This window comes from Pempheris klunzingeri, chromosome 18 (assembly GCF_042242105.1).
Source record: "Pempheris klunzingeri isolate RE-2024b chromosome 18, fPemKlu1.hap1, whole genome shotgun sequence".
Classification (NCBI taxonomy): Eukaryota; Metazoa; Chordata; class Actinopteri; order Acropomatiformes; family Pempheridae; genus Pempheris; species Pempheris klunzingeri.
Genome location: NC_092029.1, coordinates 13,719,231 through 13,738,003, shown reverse-complemented (window position 1 = coordinate 13,738,003; position 18,773 = coordinate 13,719,231). Strand labels below are relative to the sequence as shown.

Below are 18,773 nucleotides of genomic sequence, written 5' to 3'. Positions count from 1 at the left end.
GGCAGTTAGCTTGTATCGGGTCACAATGACTCTGACTAACATCCAGGGACACTGTCACCAACAATCACAAGCAAAACCACTCATGGGAAAACCAGCCAGTCCCAGTGAACAGATATTGCTGTCAAAATCTCTGATATACCAGGTAATCAGAGGCCGACTGGGAACAGCAGTAGTGCTGGCCAATTGCATTAGTGGTTCACAAATGCTGCGGTTAAGTTTATGACCCCTTAAACGGCCTATTTCATTAGAGGTGATGGTGGAGCATCGGAAGGTCACAGGTGTGCGTCGTAGACATGAAGCAGTCGTACTGTAGTATGTCATAGTAGTCATGATGCATTGTGAGTGCAGGAACACTTGGCCTTTTACCTTCCTGCTGCCTTTAGCACTGATGAAGCTGAGATATTCAGCAATAAATATATAAATACAAAGTCTATTTATGCCTTTACATTTACTCTAATGGGAACCTGCTTAATTTTAGACCTCTGTAGTGAAGAAATTGTCAATGTGTGGTCAAAATTTGTACTTCTCTAAGCAGCTAACTCAGGTTTTAAGGCTGAGTTAAAAGCTTTGATGAGTATTAAGAACAATATGTTAGCCATTAGTCTATGGTACTCATATCCCAAACATTTTATGTTGGGCACCGTATTCATGATGCTTAAAGGGTTTTTCCCCAGAATTTCTCACATTCCACTGGTGGTACTGATCTACCCTGCAGATAGTTTTTGTTTTATATGTTCAGGTTTTGAAGTACCTACATGTCTTTGAGATTTCTGACTTTACAATGGACGTTAATGGAATTTTGCCTGTGGCACATACGGCACTGAAGAATTTAATTTAACGTGTCTGGATCACAAGGCTACTTGTATGTGAAATATTTTGCTAATAATGGTGAACTGGCTCTGCAGTACCCCATGGAGCTTAATAGCAACGTTCAGCTTATTATTTTAGTTAACAGCCTGCAATTTAGATATTTTGTTTCACTCTCAACACCCTCATCAGTGTTTATCACACAGTAGATAGCTTTTTTAAGGGAAAAAAGACTTAAAAACCCTCTGTATACTACCTGCTCAGCACCAAGACAAAATTAGCGCTAATGAAGCAATTGAAGAACCAGGTATTTCCCAGGAATTGATAGTAACCAACACAGAAACCCTAACTGTAAAAGAAAAGTAAATATTAGAGTTATGGGTTATAAAGAAATGTGAATTGGCAACTTCATGCTATCAAGTTTGACGTATCATCTTAAAAGATGATGATATGCCAGTGTTGTGTTGTCCCTTTGTTGTCCTTAAACTGCCAAAACAAAAATCAGTTATTGAAGGTTTGAATTTAAATTAACAGCTGATCTGGCTTTTTAGAAACAATGCCCCCCATGACTCGGCTAACCTGCAGACCTTTCCTTAAAATTTTAATCAGATCAAAATCAGTTTACACTAAAGAGATTCACTTGAAAATTGATGACACAGGTTGCGTGTGGATTATCCACAGTGTTGTTTTGGTAAACTAACCCTGCATTGACTTGTTTTTCTTCTTAAGTGAGACTCAACTTTCTACAATAAGTATAACTGCCTGACAATTCTGTTTGACTGTAACTGTGACATGTAGAGTGAGATTAGATCTTTTCCTGGCAGAGACTTTGTGTGTGTTGGTTTTTTTTAAGAAGTCGGTATGAGGTGGCCGAGTAACAGAGTATAACACGAACACATGCACTAAGACAGACAAAAGACAAAGACACATTTGGCATGAAGAAATAACAAAAAAGTAAGATAATACCAAATTGAGTTTTTTGTCTATTTTCTTTTAATTTCCCAGCTGTCAGGATCAAGATGGAAACTGAACAATTGTGCAAATAAATGTTGACCAGGCTACTGCAGTATACACCCATCCTTCACTTGCTCTCCACATCCTTACTGATTACTCCACTTTATGACCATCACACTACTTCCTGCATTGATTGGTGCTGAGTGTTACTGCTGAGCGTTAACTGCTAATGCAGATTAGTTGCATGTGAACATAATCTGAAGAGGCAGAGTTGCATAATGAATGTGGCAGACATTAGGTATATACATCTTTGATGTGGTGAGATAAATGCAGTCAGAGGGTCGGTGGGAAGCTCTCAGAAAGATGGATGAACATGAAAGGTGTGTGTTTATTTGAGATGCTACTTACGAATTGTGTTTTCTCAGAGCGAGCTCCATCTGTGTAGATGGGGCTGATGGTCAACAGAAAGTATGCAGTCAGCTCCTTCACCACGGGAGGATGGAGACACCAATGAGTTCCATGGAGACGAAGGAAGAGAGAGAGAGAAAGGGAGACGGGGAGAGTGTGTGTGTGTGTGTGTGTGTGTGTGTGTGTGGTGGGGGGGGGTCGAGAGATAGAAGGAGGTGTGTGTGTGTTGGGGGGGATGATAAATGAGTCTACACCATGCTGTCATTTGTACTTTGGCATCCAGTCCAAAGCACAATTTAGTGTAAAATATTACGCTGGCCCCTTCAGATGACAAAGTTTAATGCTGATGTATGAATAGACAGAGACTATCCCCAGCTGCTATTGAACAGAGGGAGGTAGCTATTCTTCTCAAAGGGCAATTAATTAGTGGACACACAAACACTGCAGAGGATGGACACTGAAAAAGGGCAGCCATACTCTGGGCTTTGTATGTGTAACAACAAAATGCAGAGAAGTCAATCTACTGATCAGTGATGTTAGACTATTAGAAACACCCAAGAGAAGGTTTGAAGGCCCTGACTATATGAAAACACTTGCAGATAAAATGAAGCATTTTGACACAAAGCATTATTCATTTCTGACATTGATGTAATTAGAGGTTGAGGCTTTAAATGGCCTTTCCTAGTAGCATTTTTATAGCTACTCTAATCAGTATATTTATATTTACTATGGATGAAATGACTCTCAGCTATACAGAAGCCTCATTGTTTGGATTTTTTACGGCCAGCAACTTAAATATTTTGGTCCACTCTCACAGCTCTCACAGCGTTTTCAGTGAAAAGGCTGTAAAGACTCACTGTACGTTACTGTATCAGCACCAAAATGCAGACAGAAAAAAGTTTGAGACTAACCTAACATGACTGTTCGCCCTGTAAACTTTGTTAGTAATGATGTTAGATGTGCGGACGAATCAATATTTTTGAACGTCTCTTAAACAGGAACATGTTAATTCGACGTGACAGCAGAAGTGTGGTATATGCACAATTGTGCATAAAAGCTGCGTTAACCGGCCAGGTTAACCTCGTGTCTGCACACACACCCTGAACCGAAGAACAATTCATTCACTTGTACGTGCTAGTTTCAATCATAGGGTTAATTACACTTACTAGATGTTTTCCACCGATTGTCTCATGGTGATGGCTTGTTTGGTCTCCTTGTTCAAAGAGCTGGACAGAGTGAAAATTACTTTGTGGTAATAAATGGAAGATTTTTAGTTCATGGACGTGGGCGCTGTAGCTCAGATCTTTAGTTTAGTCTAACTTCTGTCAATCAGAATCAGTCCGGATGTACCCGGGTGTCAAGATGTTCAGTTACTGCATGACTAATTACCCACCTTATATAACCACACACCTTATCAATTTTTAAAAAATAACTGTAATGCTGGTACTGACTCAGAGGACAGGTGCTATGCACTAATTCCTATCAGCCACTTGCACCTGAATCATCCTTTTATAATTGCAGAGATAGCATGACAGCTACCTTTAACTGTGAGAGGCAGCCAAATTTCTGCCTGGATTATGGCATTCACTGCAGCTGTGCAGTTTAAGCTGTCACCTACCGTTTTGTAAAGGACAAGAAGGTAACTGCTTCAGCTGTAAATGTTCATTAACATCATTTTATTTAAGCACAATGTGGTAAAAGCAGGGCTTTTGCATGTTATGTTTTAGCATCTATCTATCTATCTATCTATCTATCTATCTATCTATCTATCTATCTATCTATCTATCTATCTATCTATCTATCTATCTATCTATCTATCTATCTATCTATCTATCTATCTATCTATCTATCTATCTATCTATCTATCTATCTATCTATCTATCTATCTATCTATCTATCTATCTATCTATCTATCTATCTATCTATCTATCTATCTATCTATCTATCTATCTATCAGTTGAAAATGTATTTGACAGTTTAACCTAAATTGGGTTAAGTATTGCTCACAGATACCTTACCTTAGCTTTTGTGAGAATGTGGGTCTCCACACCCTGTTTTGCCGGTTCGGAGATGTGACCTGGTTGATCACCCAACACATTTTCTGTGTCCTACTGAGCATCTCAACCCTTTTCACGACAAGGAGATGAGATTCTGCAATCAGAGAACTTTGAAACAGAATATGTCTTCGGACCTATTGTTTACCAACAGGCATGCATTTCCTTTATATTTGCATTTGTCTGTGTGAAACAGGCGTGTAAGCAGAGAGGTTTAAACTCACAACAGAAGAATGCAGAACTGTGCACTTTATCTCCAGCTATTACTTTCTCATCTATCCTTTTGAATGTGAGATTTATTATTTGCTAAGCTATCTTGTTCTAAAATTTCATTTTGTTTCAATGTGGTATTGTGCTCTTTGGTTCACAATTCCAGTGAGCGTGACTGTTTACTCTACCCTTATGTATCTGTATCAAAGCATCTTTCAGCACTGTATATATAAGTGGAGAGACGGGAGAGATTCTCATTAAGCCAAGCAGAGATTCACGCAACTGTATGATTAAACTGACAGCTTCTCTGGGTGAGTCTCTTTCATATTTGCAGCGAAAGGTAATATTAATGTCTCTTAATTTAACTTACATTTTAAGAATTTCATGTAGTCTCTGGTCCACTTTTAGAAATGAGGTCCAGCATACTCTAACTCTCAATGTATCTTTTAAATCAAAATTTTATGTTTCAAATCAAAAATTACTTAAAACTCAGATGATAAAAGTAAAGAAGACAGTAGAGAATTGAATTATTTTACACATGCGTCTTAATTAATGTCCCTACAGTTTTAAAGGTCCCACATTATCTGCAATCATGATCAAATTGGTAACGTATGACTTTTTGTATCACATTTCCAATTTTTCAAGATAAATATGTGTGACACTTTCTACATAGATTTACACGTTCTGTATACACAGTAGTATGCGTATTCTGTGATCTTCTCTTCATTAATTTTCTATTCTCTGTAATAGTTAACTGTTGCAGTTGTTGCAGGAATGATTTTTGGTACGTTCATCTCAGTAACTGCAATGGTCATGGCATACATACTGTACAATTTTGACTACTCTATAATCTGAAATATACACAATCACAGTATGCAACATTTTTCTGATTACCTTTACCAGAAAGCAACCAGCAGTTCAGGCCTCTGCCACCTGTTGAAACCAGTAAGACCTTTCACTGTAGTTTCAGAAAATTTACACTCAATGTGTAGTATTTCTATGAGTGAGGGGGGAAAAAAAAACTTCAGGGTTTGCGGCAAAGCATGCCTCTGACTGCTACATGCAGCTGAGAAGAGAGACTGAATGACTGTCAAATTAATATCAAGTCAATTTCTGTAACAATTAGGCACAGTTAGGTTGTGTTTTTGGAGTGACAATGATTTTCCATTAGGTCCTTGTAAGATGTAAAATAAGACTTGTCACACATGAAAAGGTCTGTCAGTAAAGCCGGGTTAGAGATTCCTGTCAGTGGAGATCCTGACATTTAAAGTACAAACTAAACCACTCAGTGGCTCACTTTGCATAGAAATGTCTGACACCCATTCTTTTTTTTTGTTTTTTTAACTCCATTCAGGTCAGCCCTGTGACTATCCCACCCACATTCGTAAGCTGATCACACTTTTTTGTTTTTACATTTACATTGCATCTGTCATTGTGTCTTTTTTACACTAATCTAGACCAAATCACAACACGTGCAATTACAACATCATTTGAAATGTTTTGCTGCTAACTTATCCGTATTTAAATACCTCGAATCAGAATGCTGGACAGACTGGTTTGACAGAGATGACCCCAGTGGCACTGGAGACTGGGAAGTCCTCTATAATCTTCGCAAAGAGAACCCAGGAAAGATCTGTGAAGACCCAGTGGATATTGAAGTCAGAACTCTATCTGGACTCACTGTGGCTGCAGCAGGGGATGTCATTTTTAAGTAAGTATTGGTTGAGCACCTACCACAAGGCTAAGTCTTTACAGCAGCGGCCTGGAATCGCCTGAGGCCCAGGCCATTTGCTGCACATCTCCCCTCTCTCTTATCTGTCATATCTGCTGTCTGCTATCCATTAAAGCATAAAAATGATCAAAAAAACCCTAAAAATGAATTTGATTAATGAAATCTATATTGTATTCTACTCAATGTGTTGCAGTACATATTATTTATGTTATTTTCAGAATATATTCTACTCTGTTCTTAGTAACCAGTGTAGAAGATTATTCTGTACACCATAGCTAAAAAGTTATATTTTATTCTAATATTATCTCCTTTGTTTCCTGATTAACTTAAGCCTTTTAACATGACATCAAGTTCTGTGCTGACACAGTATTCTACATTGAATATCAGATCATTGTGTAAAATCTTTGAACTACTCATTCAGGAAATAGCCTTGAGCCACCAACTGACTAAATCATATTACATTGCTAAATAGCCAGTCCAGGTCTTCCTGAGCTCCATTCAACATTTTGCTGCCAATCAGACATCTTGATCAGTCCAGCCCACAACCTATTGTTGTAATCTACCTTTGTTGTAGAGGTGTGGAACCTTGGCCTTAATCTTCAGAAGAGATTTCATGACTGCTGTGAACTCTCTCTGAAATGCACATCATAACCACCTGTTATTTTTCTACCCTTAAGTAAAGAGTTTTATCTTCACTCTGGGACCTGAATGAAATCTTATTTCTCTAAGATTCTTTCAACACCCGTGAGCAGAAAAAAAGCATATTTAGCAAAACAATCTATTTATCTGAACAGTTGTTAAAATGGTAACACAATACTCAGATCTTTGAAAACAGTGGACATGATCCTCTTCTAGTTAGAGGGTGCCCAGTCATATAGCAGTCACAGTATTATTGTGTTATGTTTAATTTTTTAAATATATCTCAAAAAGATTATCCATATTTTGTCAGCATTTGTTGTGTTTCATTGCACAGACTAATTTTGAGATAATTGATAACGTTGGCACGCTAACATGCTAATAATAACAAAGGCAACGTGCTGATACTAATCAGGTATAATAATAATGACGTTCACCATCTGAGTTGAGTGTGTTAGCGTGCTAACATTTGCTTATTAGTAGTTTTACATTGGCACCCCTAAAGCCATGGCTAAAAAATACTTAAGTGAATTAATCATGTAGAATTTTTTTTGTGTTTCTTTTTTCAGAAATGACCCAAATGAAGGGTTCGTCTGCAGAAACCAGGACCAGTTGAAAAAGAAGTGCAATGATTATCGTGTTCGCTTCAGCTGCCACCCCCCCTTCTGTGGTGGTGAGCACATCCAACATGTGTGGTGTTAAGCTACAATTGCGAAGTGGATTCTCCCTCTTACATTCTTTGTTATTGTATTTAGAATGGTGCTTGGGCGCCGCAGTTTCCCACCAGTCACCCTGTCTCTCTTTCGTTGCTCCTTGCAGTGTGCTGGACAAAGTGGTATGACCGGGACAATCCCAGTGGAACAGGGGACTGGGAGACTTTGAGCAACTTGAAGAAAGAAAACCCAGGACAGATTTGTGACACCCCTCTGTACATCGAGGCTGTTACCACTGACACAATGACCCCAGCCATCTCCACAGGGGAGATCCTCCATATGTAAGTAATAGGGAAAGAATTTAAAAATGTACATATATTAATTTTTATACCCACAGCCCACCAATCAATCAATGCTTCTCAACATTAACACCTCTTTTCCAAAGTTTCCAACTCATCAAGATGTACTGCCTGGAGCTACTGCTGCTACAGTGAATGGAAACTATGTAGATGCACATTTACATTAGATTAGATGAAATTTTAATGAGCCCCATGAGGAAATTGGGTAACAGGCGCATAATGTCTGAAAGTTTTAAGCCCAGCTGAGCCTTACTTTACTCTTGTGCTAACTGCTTTGACTCAGAAAATACAGTCTTTGTGTTCTGACAAGTTATAAACATATGGTTTTCCCAACATAGGTGTTCTTTATTTATAATTAAGTCATATTATGGCTTTAGCAATGTACCCCATTAGAGAGTTTTTGTTTGCTTTCAGTATGATGTTCTCGCTTTAAATATCGTACTGCTTCACTAACTGCATGGAATTATTTTACAGTTACAATCCAACTCAGGGATTTGCTTGCCGCAAGAAGGACCAGAAATCTGGCATGTGCCGTGACTACAAAGTTCGGTTTGGATGCCACTGCAACGAATGAGGCCCTACTCCACGACAAGACAAGACTGAGAAGGAGTGAAGACATTCAAATTCAAATTGTTGTCAGCTTACTCTTTTCTTTTATATTTTAGTTTTTAACTCGTTGACGAAGTAAAATAGGCCTTTTTCACAGCAGACATTTTGTAGGAGAAGTAAATGAGTTACTAGTGACTTCGGCGATGGCCCTGTTGCCTATGCATATCCTACAGTGATATGCCAAAATGTGTTTCTTGGAAAAAGGCCTATTATGTGCTTCATGAGTATATCTTATCTTTTTGGTAATTATGAAATCATTATCTTGTATGATTATAGTAGGAAATAAATCAATAATCAACAATAAAACTACTAATAAACGGCAAATTCTGTTGGTATGTTCCACCAAGCTTATTAGTATAGCACCAATGATCTAACAGGTTTACATGAAGTTATGATTCGGTGTGAGTCATTTAGATTTATGTGTTTTCAACAGATGTTGAGAAATGATATGAGGTACAGACACTAGGAGGTACAGGATAGCGGTGCAATGTGGGAACAGGGAAAAGCCACAAATGCCACAAGTCAGTGAATCTGAATTTCATATCAAAATGCATGCATGCACTAACAAGCAAAGTTATACCAGGCACAAATAGTATGCCTCTGTCTTTCTCACCCTATAACTTCCTCTCTATTTATAGAAGTAATAGTTAGTGTCCTTCGAACCTCGCTGGCTTGTCTCTGACCTAAATCACACCTCTGCCACGTTTCCCTCAAAGTCAAATGCTCCTGATCTGAGCCTACACCCACTAACTCCTGCAAACCCTTGACTGTACACACATACGCACACACAGCGAGGGGAGCAGGGAGATACAAGGTGATTCCTGGTACATCAACACCGTCAACATTTCCTCAGGAGATAAGCACTTGTGATAGGTGCTGAAAAGAAAGTCTGCAGTGCATCGTACAGAATGTAAAATGAGGGGAGAAAACTTTCCCACTGTCTACTGAGGGAAAACCGTATGCTCTGTGGACGTTTGGCTAACGCTCGCATGCTTGCACTGCATCAGTATTTCTGTCCTTATGTATATTCTGGTGCCATTTAGTGCCTTGGAGTGTACGTCATCCAGTAAGACTGTGTTGAAGTATGCAAAATATGAAAAGACAGAAGCGGGGGAGGGAGGGAGTCAACCGGATGCAATATGGTAAACTTCCCCTCTTCCCTTTTTTATGATAAAACTGAAGGGGAGAAATTCTACCATCGATGGCAAAGTAAAATGAAATTTGCAGTGCTGAAGTGCAACAGAAGTGTTGAAGCTTCAGAGCATTATGGTGCTCCATTCTCTTCCATTAATCTCCCAATATTCCATGAGTGTTAAGGCCTATTTATAGACCAGGGGATGATTAAGTGGTGAAGCACTGTGCCACAAAGGGAACCAAGCTCATTTTCTTTTTCCCGTCCTCTCTCTTCCTTACTCATTCTCTACCTACTTTCTTTCCTTCCCTCCCCTTGCGTCTTTATTGTCTTCCTCACTACTCTCTCGCTCTTCCTCCTCTTTTTCATGAGCATATACAGCATATTATATACTAACCTTCTTTCACATACTTTAGTTGTCAGTGGAATTATGTTAGACACAAGGGGGTAAGGATAAGTCCTTCATTTTTTTTTTCTATTAAGAATTTGACAAAAGGGTTTATGGAAGTGTTAATTTATGAGGCTACACAAGGAAGAGTGACAGCCTTAACAAGAGAGCATAAAGCCCCATCCAGCGTGTTATCATGGCTATCTCAAGTCATGACTGAAGGGTGTCCATTAGTTGGAAATGCAGTAGGAAAATATGTGCCGAGAGATCCTACCTGCAATTGCAAGGTGTCCTTGAGTGGAAGTGGAGCACTGCACATGAAAAAGGCTTAAGCTCATTTTAATGCGTACAGACGTGATTAATGGGGGAGAGGAAAGGAGGAGAGGAGAGGAGAGGAGAGAGGATAGGAGAGGAGTTACCTCGCCGAGCTCAAGCCGGCCTCATTTCATCACCTCCAGAACAGCGAGGGCATAAATGAGATCAAACCCTTCTTTATGTTTCCAGACTGACGCTCTAGCTGCTGGCCCACAACCAGATTTCTCCCTGGGTTTTACAGGGGCTTAGGTGGCAACGTTTTCCTGCAGGGTGGATTTTGTCCAGGGCTTACTGTAGATGCCGAGGACCTTTATAACAAGTATTTGTCTATTAAAACCACTTCAAGGGTTTATGCAAGGAAAAGAAACCACTGAAAGTAATTCCGAAGATTTGAGACTTGAAAATATTAAAATGTCCGTCTTGTCAGTCAGAAAAAGCAGAGAGGTCTCTGCGTATAATTGTGAGGGGGATGTTTAGATTTCCAGTCAGAGAATTTGTGCAACCGTTTATCTCTTATGCAATGAATTTGATTGTTTGCATGAGCAAAAGAAATGTCTTTCTGCCACTAAGCAGAAGAGTTTCACATCTCATATGTCCTTAAATCTCACAGTTCTTTGCAACCACAGAACAACCAGTGCTTGACAAATTTGTCACACTATTTAGTATTTCTGTTTATCTGTCCAATATATTTTTGCACTACTGCAGTCTTGGCAATCCATGAAAACACTTAAGCGGTAGAAGGCACAGTCCATGTACCTAGAGTTATTTTTAATAAATCCATAACCAGGCAATTTCATAATTCCCAAATCCAAGCATCAAATGCTATTTATTCTAAAGACACAAATATATCACATTTATGATGGTATAAATTTGATTCATGCTGAATTATGTGTAAATGAATAGCTCAACCTCCATCACTACACTCTCTGGATAGTGAAACAGCAACTTTAAATCCCTCTTACCAAAGCAATATGAGCCTGAAAAGCTATTAGAGCATGACTCCTGGGAGATGAACAAGACAAAAGCATTCTGCCTGTACCTTTCCGGAAGGTGAGAACAATACCAGGCTATTTTCACTCTGACAAGCCATATTAGTCGTGCCAGCTTTTGCCTGCCGGCAACTCCTGCGTGATAGCTGTCTGGGACATTTTGTTTCCAGTCACAGTAGCTGATCCCTTGATTGAAAACATTGAATGCTGAGAGGGTGTTATCCCTGTTTGGAGTTTTGATCCTGGATGTTTGAGGCGACTGCTGGGCCCTCTCATCCCCTGCTGCAACAGTTGATCCCTGGATCTTTGTGGAAACAGAACGGATTGCATTACTGAGATGGAAGCCTAAAAAGGTCAGGCATGTGTGTCCGCTATAACCCCTCCCTGAGAGGAAGACAATTTTTCAGGTGTGCAACTGTATGTAAAGCAGCAGTCTTTGTAATGGTCTGACATGCCTGATGACTGCATTTTCTTGCATCACCTCCTGTGTGTCGCCACAGGTCTGTTTTTATAATACATGTTGGTGTGTCATTGTTTTGGTTTTGTCAATGGTCTGTGAAATGGTGAGAATTAGATCAAGCACTAATGAGTTACTAACAGGCACCTAGAGAGTCCATTAACAAATCCCCAGATGTATACAAATTAACCGTGTGTGTCCGTTCTTTATTTACACTTCCACATCGGGCTTTGAGAGGCCCTCTTGTTCATGGACTGCAAACATGGAGGCGTCCACGCAGAGAGAAAAGTTTATTGGAGGCTTTCCCGTATTTGAATGTAAAGCCTTGTGAGTTCCTCTCTTATTCTGCGGTCTCTTTGTCTCCAGGCAAACCCTTGGCACCGACTAGTCCAGTGGGGAGAGTCGCTTTTTGCAAGCATTGCCAAGATTTCTATTTGATAGCCAAAATATGTAGGCAGACAGATACGTCTGTTCACATTCTGTCTATTCCTCTCATTCGAGCTTTCTCTCTGGGTCTCCATCAGTCTGTCTGTCTCGCTTTCTCTCTCTTCTACACACACACACACACACACACAGTCACTCTTTCCTCACTAGCTGTTTCCTCATCGTTCACACTGAGAAATGCCCTGTAAGGACGTCCTTATCCTGCAAACCAGACTCTGCTGGATGCTCTGTCATAACAACTCCAGCCGTCCACCATCCAATCAGCCTGGCTCTCTGCTGTGTGTGTGAGTATGTGTGTGTGTGGCTCTGTGATTATGTACTCTTTTTTTTTTTTTCTTAAGATCTGAAACCACAAAGCACAAAAAGCATTTATTTTCTTGACAAGAACAAAGATTTAAGCAACTCACAGAAGATGAGGAAAAAATGAAGATATTTATTTATACAGACTTATTTTTGTTGTTATGTGATTATGTTTAGGAGTCCTTATTTGAAAATCTCAGCATATTATATTATCTTATAAATAATGCTGTTGACATTGGCGTAACTATGCTGAGAACCATAAAATGAAAAAATAAAAATAAAATTCATAATGGATGAAGGTTTGGAACATAGTGAGCGTACGGACAAACAGAAGTGATTTATTCTGCACAAGAAGTTTGAGAAGTTTCTGTGGACACTCTGACTTATTTACACCAGAAAACTGGGTCAACTTTGCTGTCCACCGCAAATTTTGTGAATCCAAACTGACTCCAACTTCTACGAACTTTTCAGACCCACCTTTCAAGCATTATGTGCTTAATGGGCAAACTGTGCAGTATTCATTTGCAGTGGCATTTAAACCAAGGTAAGAAAAAGAAGAAAGATGTTATAATAATGGCACCGTGGGTCATCTTTTGTAAACGTTGGATTCCACTATCTGTTGGCTTTTATGTCAAACCTTTGTGCAAATGGATATGGACCCTATAGGTCTATGAAGCATTATCTTTTATTGGTAGCCTTGCTCAGGCTTGTCTGAAATTAAAATGCTATCTTTAACTGAAACTAATTTAGAATTATAGATTCAAAGAGGGAATAGATTTAATTTAAGATACATAGTGCAAGTAACCAAGAACCAATTTAAAGGCCCCATAAACCTATGGTCCATGTACCCACACAGGTGTTTTCGCTTATTTTGCCCAATTTGGGCTATGTGGGCATATAAAGAATGTACTTGATTGGCATCTTACTGACACAGTTAGTTGTGTTGCACCTGCTTTGTTGGAAGAAGTTGCACCTTTATCATTTTCTCCACCCATCTTCAACATAAGAATAGGTCTAATCAGACAGAGTAAGTGGAACTGTGTGGCCATACAGGGACACACATTCTGCCTTGACACGAATATCATTAATAACAGCTCAGTACCATTAAGAGTCCCAGTAAGCCATGACAGTGAACCAGCATGTATAAAACCAGAGCCCTGGCTGGAAGTGCTACTTTAAATCGAGTGCAGTTATTATTCATGTTATTGATTACACCTGTGCTTTTCCTGCTATGTGACATGTCTGCGGTTAAAAAGGTCTATATTTGTGTCAGTGCAGATCTAAGCTACAAGTATCCCACAAGGCAGTGTAGGGGTCACAACCATCAAGATAATCGCTAGTATTGATTCTAATTATCATGGATGCACTGCAATGCAGACACACGGAATTTAGAAATGATATACACAGTGACTCAAAATGTGGTACTACACGGAAGGACTCATGGAGACAAATGAGGCACATGAAACACAGTTATCTAAAATACCTCTTTAAGCTAACTTCACCACAATGTACACAGTAATCTTGCTAAGAAAATTGTAATAGAGCAACTAAGATGCTTAGTTGCTTTAGGCTTAAATCGGACTACAAATAATGTCAAACTTTATACCTATTGCCAAGTACCGAGGGTATTTCTGTTTACTAGTGTTACGTAAGCTAGCTTTATGCTTTTAATGAACTAAGACATTTCTTTGCTGCTGTATTCTCAAATTTATATTGCGTTCTCTGTGTTGTTGATGTTTTTTCGACTGCAGAAAGAAGCTGGATCCAGTTCATTACATTTTCTTATCAGAGTTGTATTTATTTTGTGGTTGGTATTTGGCTACTGTGTGCTCTTTGTACAAATTTCAACTTAGATTTAGTATTTGCGGTAATATTGGTTATCCTACATGTTATTATATAGTAATGTAGTAGTTTATTTCTATAATGCTACATTATGGTGGGACTCCATAACTACTGTAGTACTGTGGCATGGTAATTTGGTCATTACAGTAATGATAAAGCACAAAGGTTCAACCACATAAGGTCACAGTCATGACAGAGTATGACCATAGAATTTCACACATTAATCATTATGCTACTGACCAAATTACCATGCCATTTTTAAAAACTATTACCATTGCAGATAGATATTACAGATGGCTGTCACAACAAAGTCAAAGAGCAGCTCCAGAAGTAAGTCTGTCTGACTGCAATTGCTGGAGGGGAGGGGGGGGGGCGGGGGGTTTGCGGGCATCCGTCAGCACTAACTGGAAGTGACAGTGTGCAGAGAGGTCCTAATTACTGTCTCACTTGACTAATTGTCGTCTCTGAAGAATGTATTCCCACTGAGGTCCCAGGAACCTCGTTGGCAGCACTGCTCAAGACACATAGTTATGCCAGTGCTGACTTCAGCATGCTGCTACGTTCAAAGGCCTTGGTGAAGCACAGCCACAAGTTGGAAATGTAACGAGACATATTGGACTCAAAACTGCCATGATTACAGGCTCGAGTGAGGCATGCGTTGTGTGGTGCATTTTTAGGGACCAACGCTGTCCCACTGTCGCTGGGAAAAGGAACAGGTTCACACATTTTGCAAGTGTGAGTGCTAAAGTGTGTGTGTTTTTGTAGGATCCTTCTTCAGCTTGCCAAAACGTTAAGACGTCCTTAGCTACAGTCATCGTGACATAATGAGCTGATGAAGTGAGACCATTGTTGGCTTTCTGGGACCAACCATGTTAAAATAAACTTGTAGCATTCAGAATAATGCAGTGGAGATGAGCCTTTAGTACAGGGCGACTGAGCTGAATGAATGTGTTCTCTTTCAGGGTCTTACCATTCAAAGTGCATCAGCTTCTCGTTTCCATGGTTTCCTTCCCTGTGCCAATGCTATCTTTCCACCAGTCTGCCTGCGAGAGAGAGAGCGTGCAGGGGAGGGGAGGGAGAGAGAGAGAGGAACGGAGAGAGAGAATGACAGAAGGCTTTTAGCAGTGGTTATCTCTCCTTTGCATAAAGTCCCCTTTGCATTACCCAGTGCATGAATGGCGTCTGAATAAACACACCAGCCAGCTCATGTGGAAGCCTCCGTGGGTTACAAGCGAGTGGGTGTGTATAAAGTAATCTAATTTGTGGTCTCCTTCAAAAACGACACGGTTTGATCATGGATGAAAAAAAAAAGAGTACATCTCCCAAATGGTATTTTCCTATTAGTCACAACGAGCTAAAGGAGCAGGAGTCATTTTAACATCATAATGAGACAATTTGCCATTCCCATCACCTCCTGTTTTCTAACAGGTTTAGACACACAGTTATCTTACACTGACTGGCTTACGGGGGAAGTGAAAAGTTTGTTAAACTGCGTCTTATAATAGGTAATCAAGATATCAGCAAAGAAAATATAAACTATGGATGCTTACAGGGGTGCATAGCGGATTCTTTTGTCCTTAAATGTCCTGTGCTCAGGCACAGACACACAGGACCATTAGGTTTGTAATAGAAAATTAAGTCAGAACCATTTGTGGCAGCCTTAATTCTATTCTGCAAATGAAAGTGTGGATGCACTGAGTTTAGGGGCCCCTGGGGACTTTTCTTAGCGCAATACTTTAGTATTGGGCCAGAGGGCGCTGTGACTTTAAGAGGAAACCGACGTGCCTGTCAGTTGATGTCTTCTCCCTGAGCTCAATAAGCATTCCTTTCATGCTGTGTGAAGCTCTGCTGACTTATACGGAAACCCTGGATTTCTCCATAATTATGCTAATGGTCCAGATGGTAGCATGATGAGTGCCATTCTCTTTGATATTCTCGCACTGCAGAGTACTTGTGAGCCAGACCCACGCAAACTGACACACGTTCAAAGTCAGTGTTCACACCGCACACTTGATCCCGTGTAATTACTCCGTGTTTCTTTTAGCAGATACAAGCGCCCTCTTAACTATTAAATGCATTTGCTTTTATTTTTGAATGGGGATTTGACAGATCCGGTAACGTATAATGGAATAGCACTCCGACAAAGGTGGAGGGTGGGTGCTGGTGTCCTTTGCTTGTCTACACGTTCACTTCTACTTTCACTACTTTGCAGTGTACTGAGGCAATATCCACCAATGTGAAAATATAAGAATATTTAGGTGACTTTAGGAGATAAATGTGCCATAAAGTACGCCAAGGTCACCTGAAATACATTGTAAGGCCATACAGGAGTATTGTAACAACTTTATTTTGGAGCAGATCTACACCACACACACACACACACACACACACACGCACAGGCCAGCCATTCACACTTGAGTCGCACAATGACGGTGTTCATTCAGGCTTTGGACTCTGGTGGCGCTGATCAAAGAGCCCCTTTCACGTCTCCGTTGGGATTAAATGGATCCTCCACCCTCTTGGGGCGGGGGGCCACCACTGTACCTCCAGCTCCAGCTGATGCGCTGGCCCATGAAGAGCTGCTCTTTGGAGGCGGACGCCGGTGCGTGTAGTGTTAAATCAATAGCATGTAGGCCCAGTCAAGGGCAGCAGATATCCATCTACTCTGCGCAACGCATCCTATAGGATAAAGCCTCGTTTGAACTCGCTAATCAGATAGAAACGTGATAGGTCTGCATCTGGAGAGATAGTGCCCATCTCTCCCAGTGAAATGTAACCAGCAGTGAAGCCTTTGTGTGTATGCCACTCACACCTTAACATCGGATGATGGCTCACACTCGAGAATAGTCAGTTGCTGGAAGGCTTTCAAGTCTAAAGTGGAGTTATTTGCATAGGTTAAATATTGGTGCCTTTCAGCAGCTTCTGTCGATATTACGGATTTGCTGTTCTGCCAATTTTAATTCCTTTCATCCCACTCCTCTCACATTTCTGGAATGACGATGGAAACTGTTATAATGTTGTTGCTTGAAAGCCCTTGAAAGAGATTTTAGAAGTGGAAGTTGTGAATGAGAGAACAAAAAGTGAGCCTACATAACCTACTCTGGTGTGCAGAGTGCAATGATATCCTGCAGGCACGAGATTAGATCTGTAGTGTGCGGAGATTGGCCTGTTATAGTGCGCGGGGCATTGTGTGCATAGTTTTATCTTTATGTGCCCAGTGCAGGAAACAGTGCCTGTGGAATGTCACCAAAGCTTGAACATTAGCCTGAGCCTATGAACATTCTCCAGTACATCTGACTCACTTTTGGTTGTCACTCAATGCTTTCTGCTGCCAGCATGCAGGTCTGCTGTGTCTCTGTCCAGGGTGCTGAATAGAAACCCAGCACTAACACACAAGCCACAAACATTTAAAAAAAAAAAAAAAAGGCTGCAGTTCAATGTCAGGTGATCACATTTGATCAGTGACAACATGAATGTATTTTCATCATATATGGAGTTTGAATTTGTTTTTTCGAGTTTTTATCCACATCTGGTGATAGTTCGGACTGTTACTGTTGCTGTGAGCACTTCAGAGATCACATTGTTACAGACGCATCCTCAGATACACTCGGGGGTAAGTTATAAAGCAAAGGGGGGAAAGTACAAGGCAGAAGGGTGGCACGAAATAAAGTTTCCCACCCCTCCCTCCCTTTCTCTCTGCCACCCCACCCCTCCTCCCCCCTTCCTCAGCCACGTATCATTCTCTACATTCCCATCCTCCCTTTTTTCATTTCTTTTTTATCTGTATATCCATCTCCCCTCTCCACCACCCCCTCCCCCACTCTCCCACTCTCCCACTCTCTCTCTCTCTGTCTCTCTCTCTCTCTCTCTCTGGTGCGCGTTCACAACACTAACCTTGGCTCGACGTCAGAGCCTGTGCAGCAGTGCAGTATAATGGGAGCGCAAGCTACCCAGAGCGCCTCATAGGGGGCTGCATATCGCTGCTGTATCCTCTGCTTGGCGCTCTCTAGCCCCTCACCAACCCTCTCCAGTACCTCACCTATAGCCCATGCTCGGGCTCCCCCCTCCTCACTGGATCCGTACCCTTCGACATGGATGTCCCGCCGTCCCTCGACCCGGAGGATTGTTGTTTCTTGGCGCAGTGAAGGAGGAGAAGGGGAAGGGGAAGGAATCATGCCGGGACTGCTAATGGATTTAGGGAAAGCGCAAGTGACCATGCCGTGATCTTGCGCATCCAGGGCCGCCGTCCAACGACCGTAGAAGAATTACGGGGGAATCGAACCCGCGCACCGGGTGGATTAAACCACTGTGCATTTTTTTAAAAACAACATGAAGATTACCTCCCCTCATCTGATGATAACCAGTCTCGTTTTCAGGTCCAACCTCAGGCTGATCCCGCTTCTGCTGCTGTTTCTTGGTTACTCTCGCGGGATGCCACACGTTTTAAGATTTGGTAAGAATCTGCTTGTTTATGATACAATATC

General features: G+C 40.8%; 2 protein-coding genes across 3 annotated transcripts in view; both read left to right on the top strand.

Annotated features, from left to right (window-relative positions):
* The window catches only part of LOC139218327 (cartilage intermediate layer protein 2), a 38,410-nt gene extending 29,715 nt beyond the window's left edge, over window positions 1-8,695 (top strand). Inside the window, exons 2-6 of the mRNA XM_070849892.1 lie at window positions 5,788-5,817; window positions 5,973-6,144; window positions 7,371-7,474; window positions 7,621-7,795; window positions 8,288-8,695. Of these exons, the coding sequence (XP_070705993.1) occupies window positions 5,788-5,817; window positions 5,973-6,144; window positions 7,371-7,474; window positions 7,621-7,795; window positions 8,288-8,387 (581 nt within the window). The 3' untranslated portion in view covers window positions 8,388-8,695. The remainder of the gene's footprint in view (window positions 1-5,787; window positions 5,818-5,972; window positions 6,145-7,370; window positions 7,475-7,620; window positions 7,796-8,287) is intronic.
* Window positions 8,696-18,618: 9,923 nt separating this feature from the next.
* LOC139217459 (glutamate receptor ionotropic, kainate 2-like) overlaps window positions 18,619-18,773 on the top strand; it is a 53,854-nt gene continuing 53,699 nt past the window's right edge. For both annotated transcript variants that reach the window (XM_070848760.1, XM_070848759.1), the window contains exon 1: window positions 18,619-18,742. In XM_070848760.1, the coding sequence (XP_070704861.1) occupies window positions 18,619-18,742 (124 nt within the window). The remainder of the gene's footprint in view (window positions 18,743-18,773) is intronic.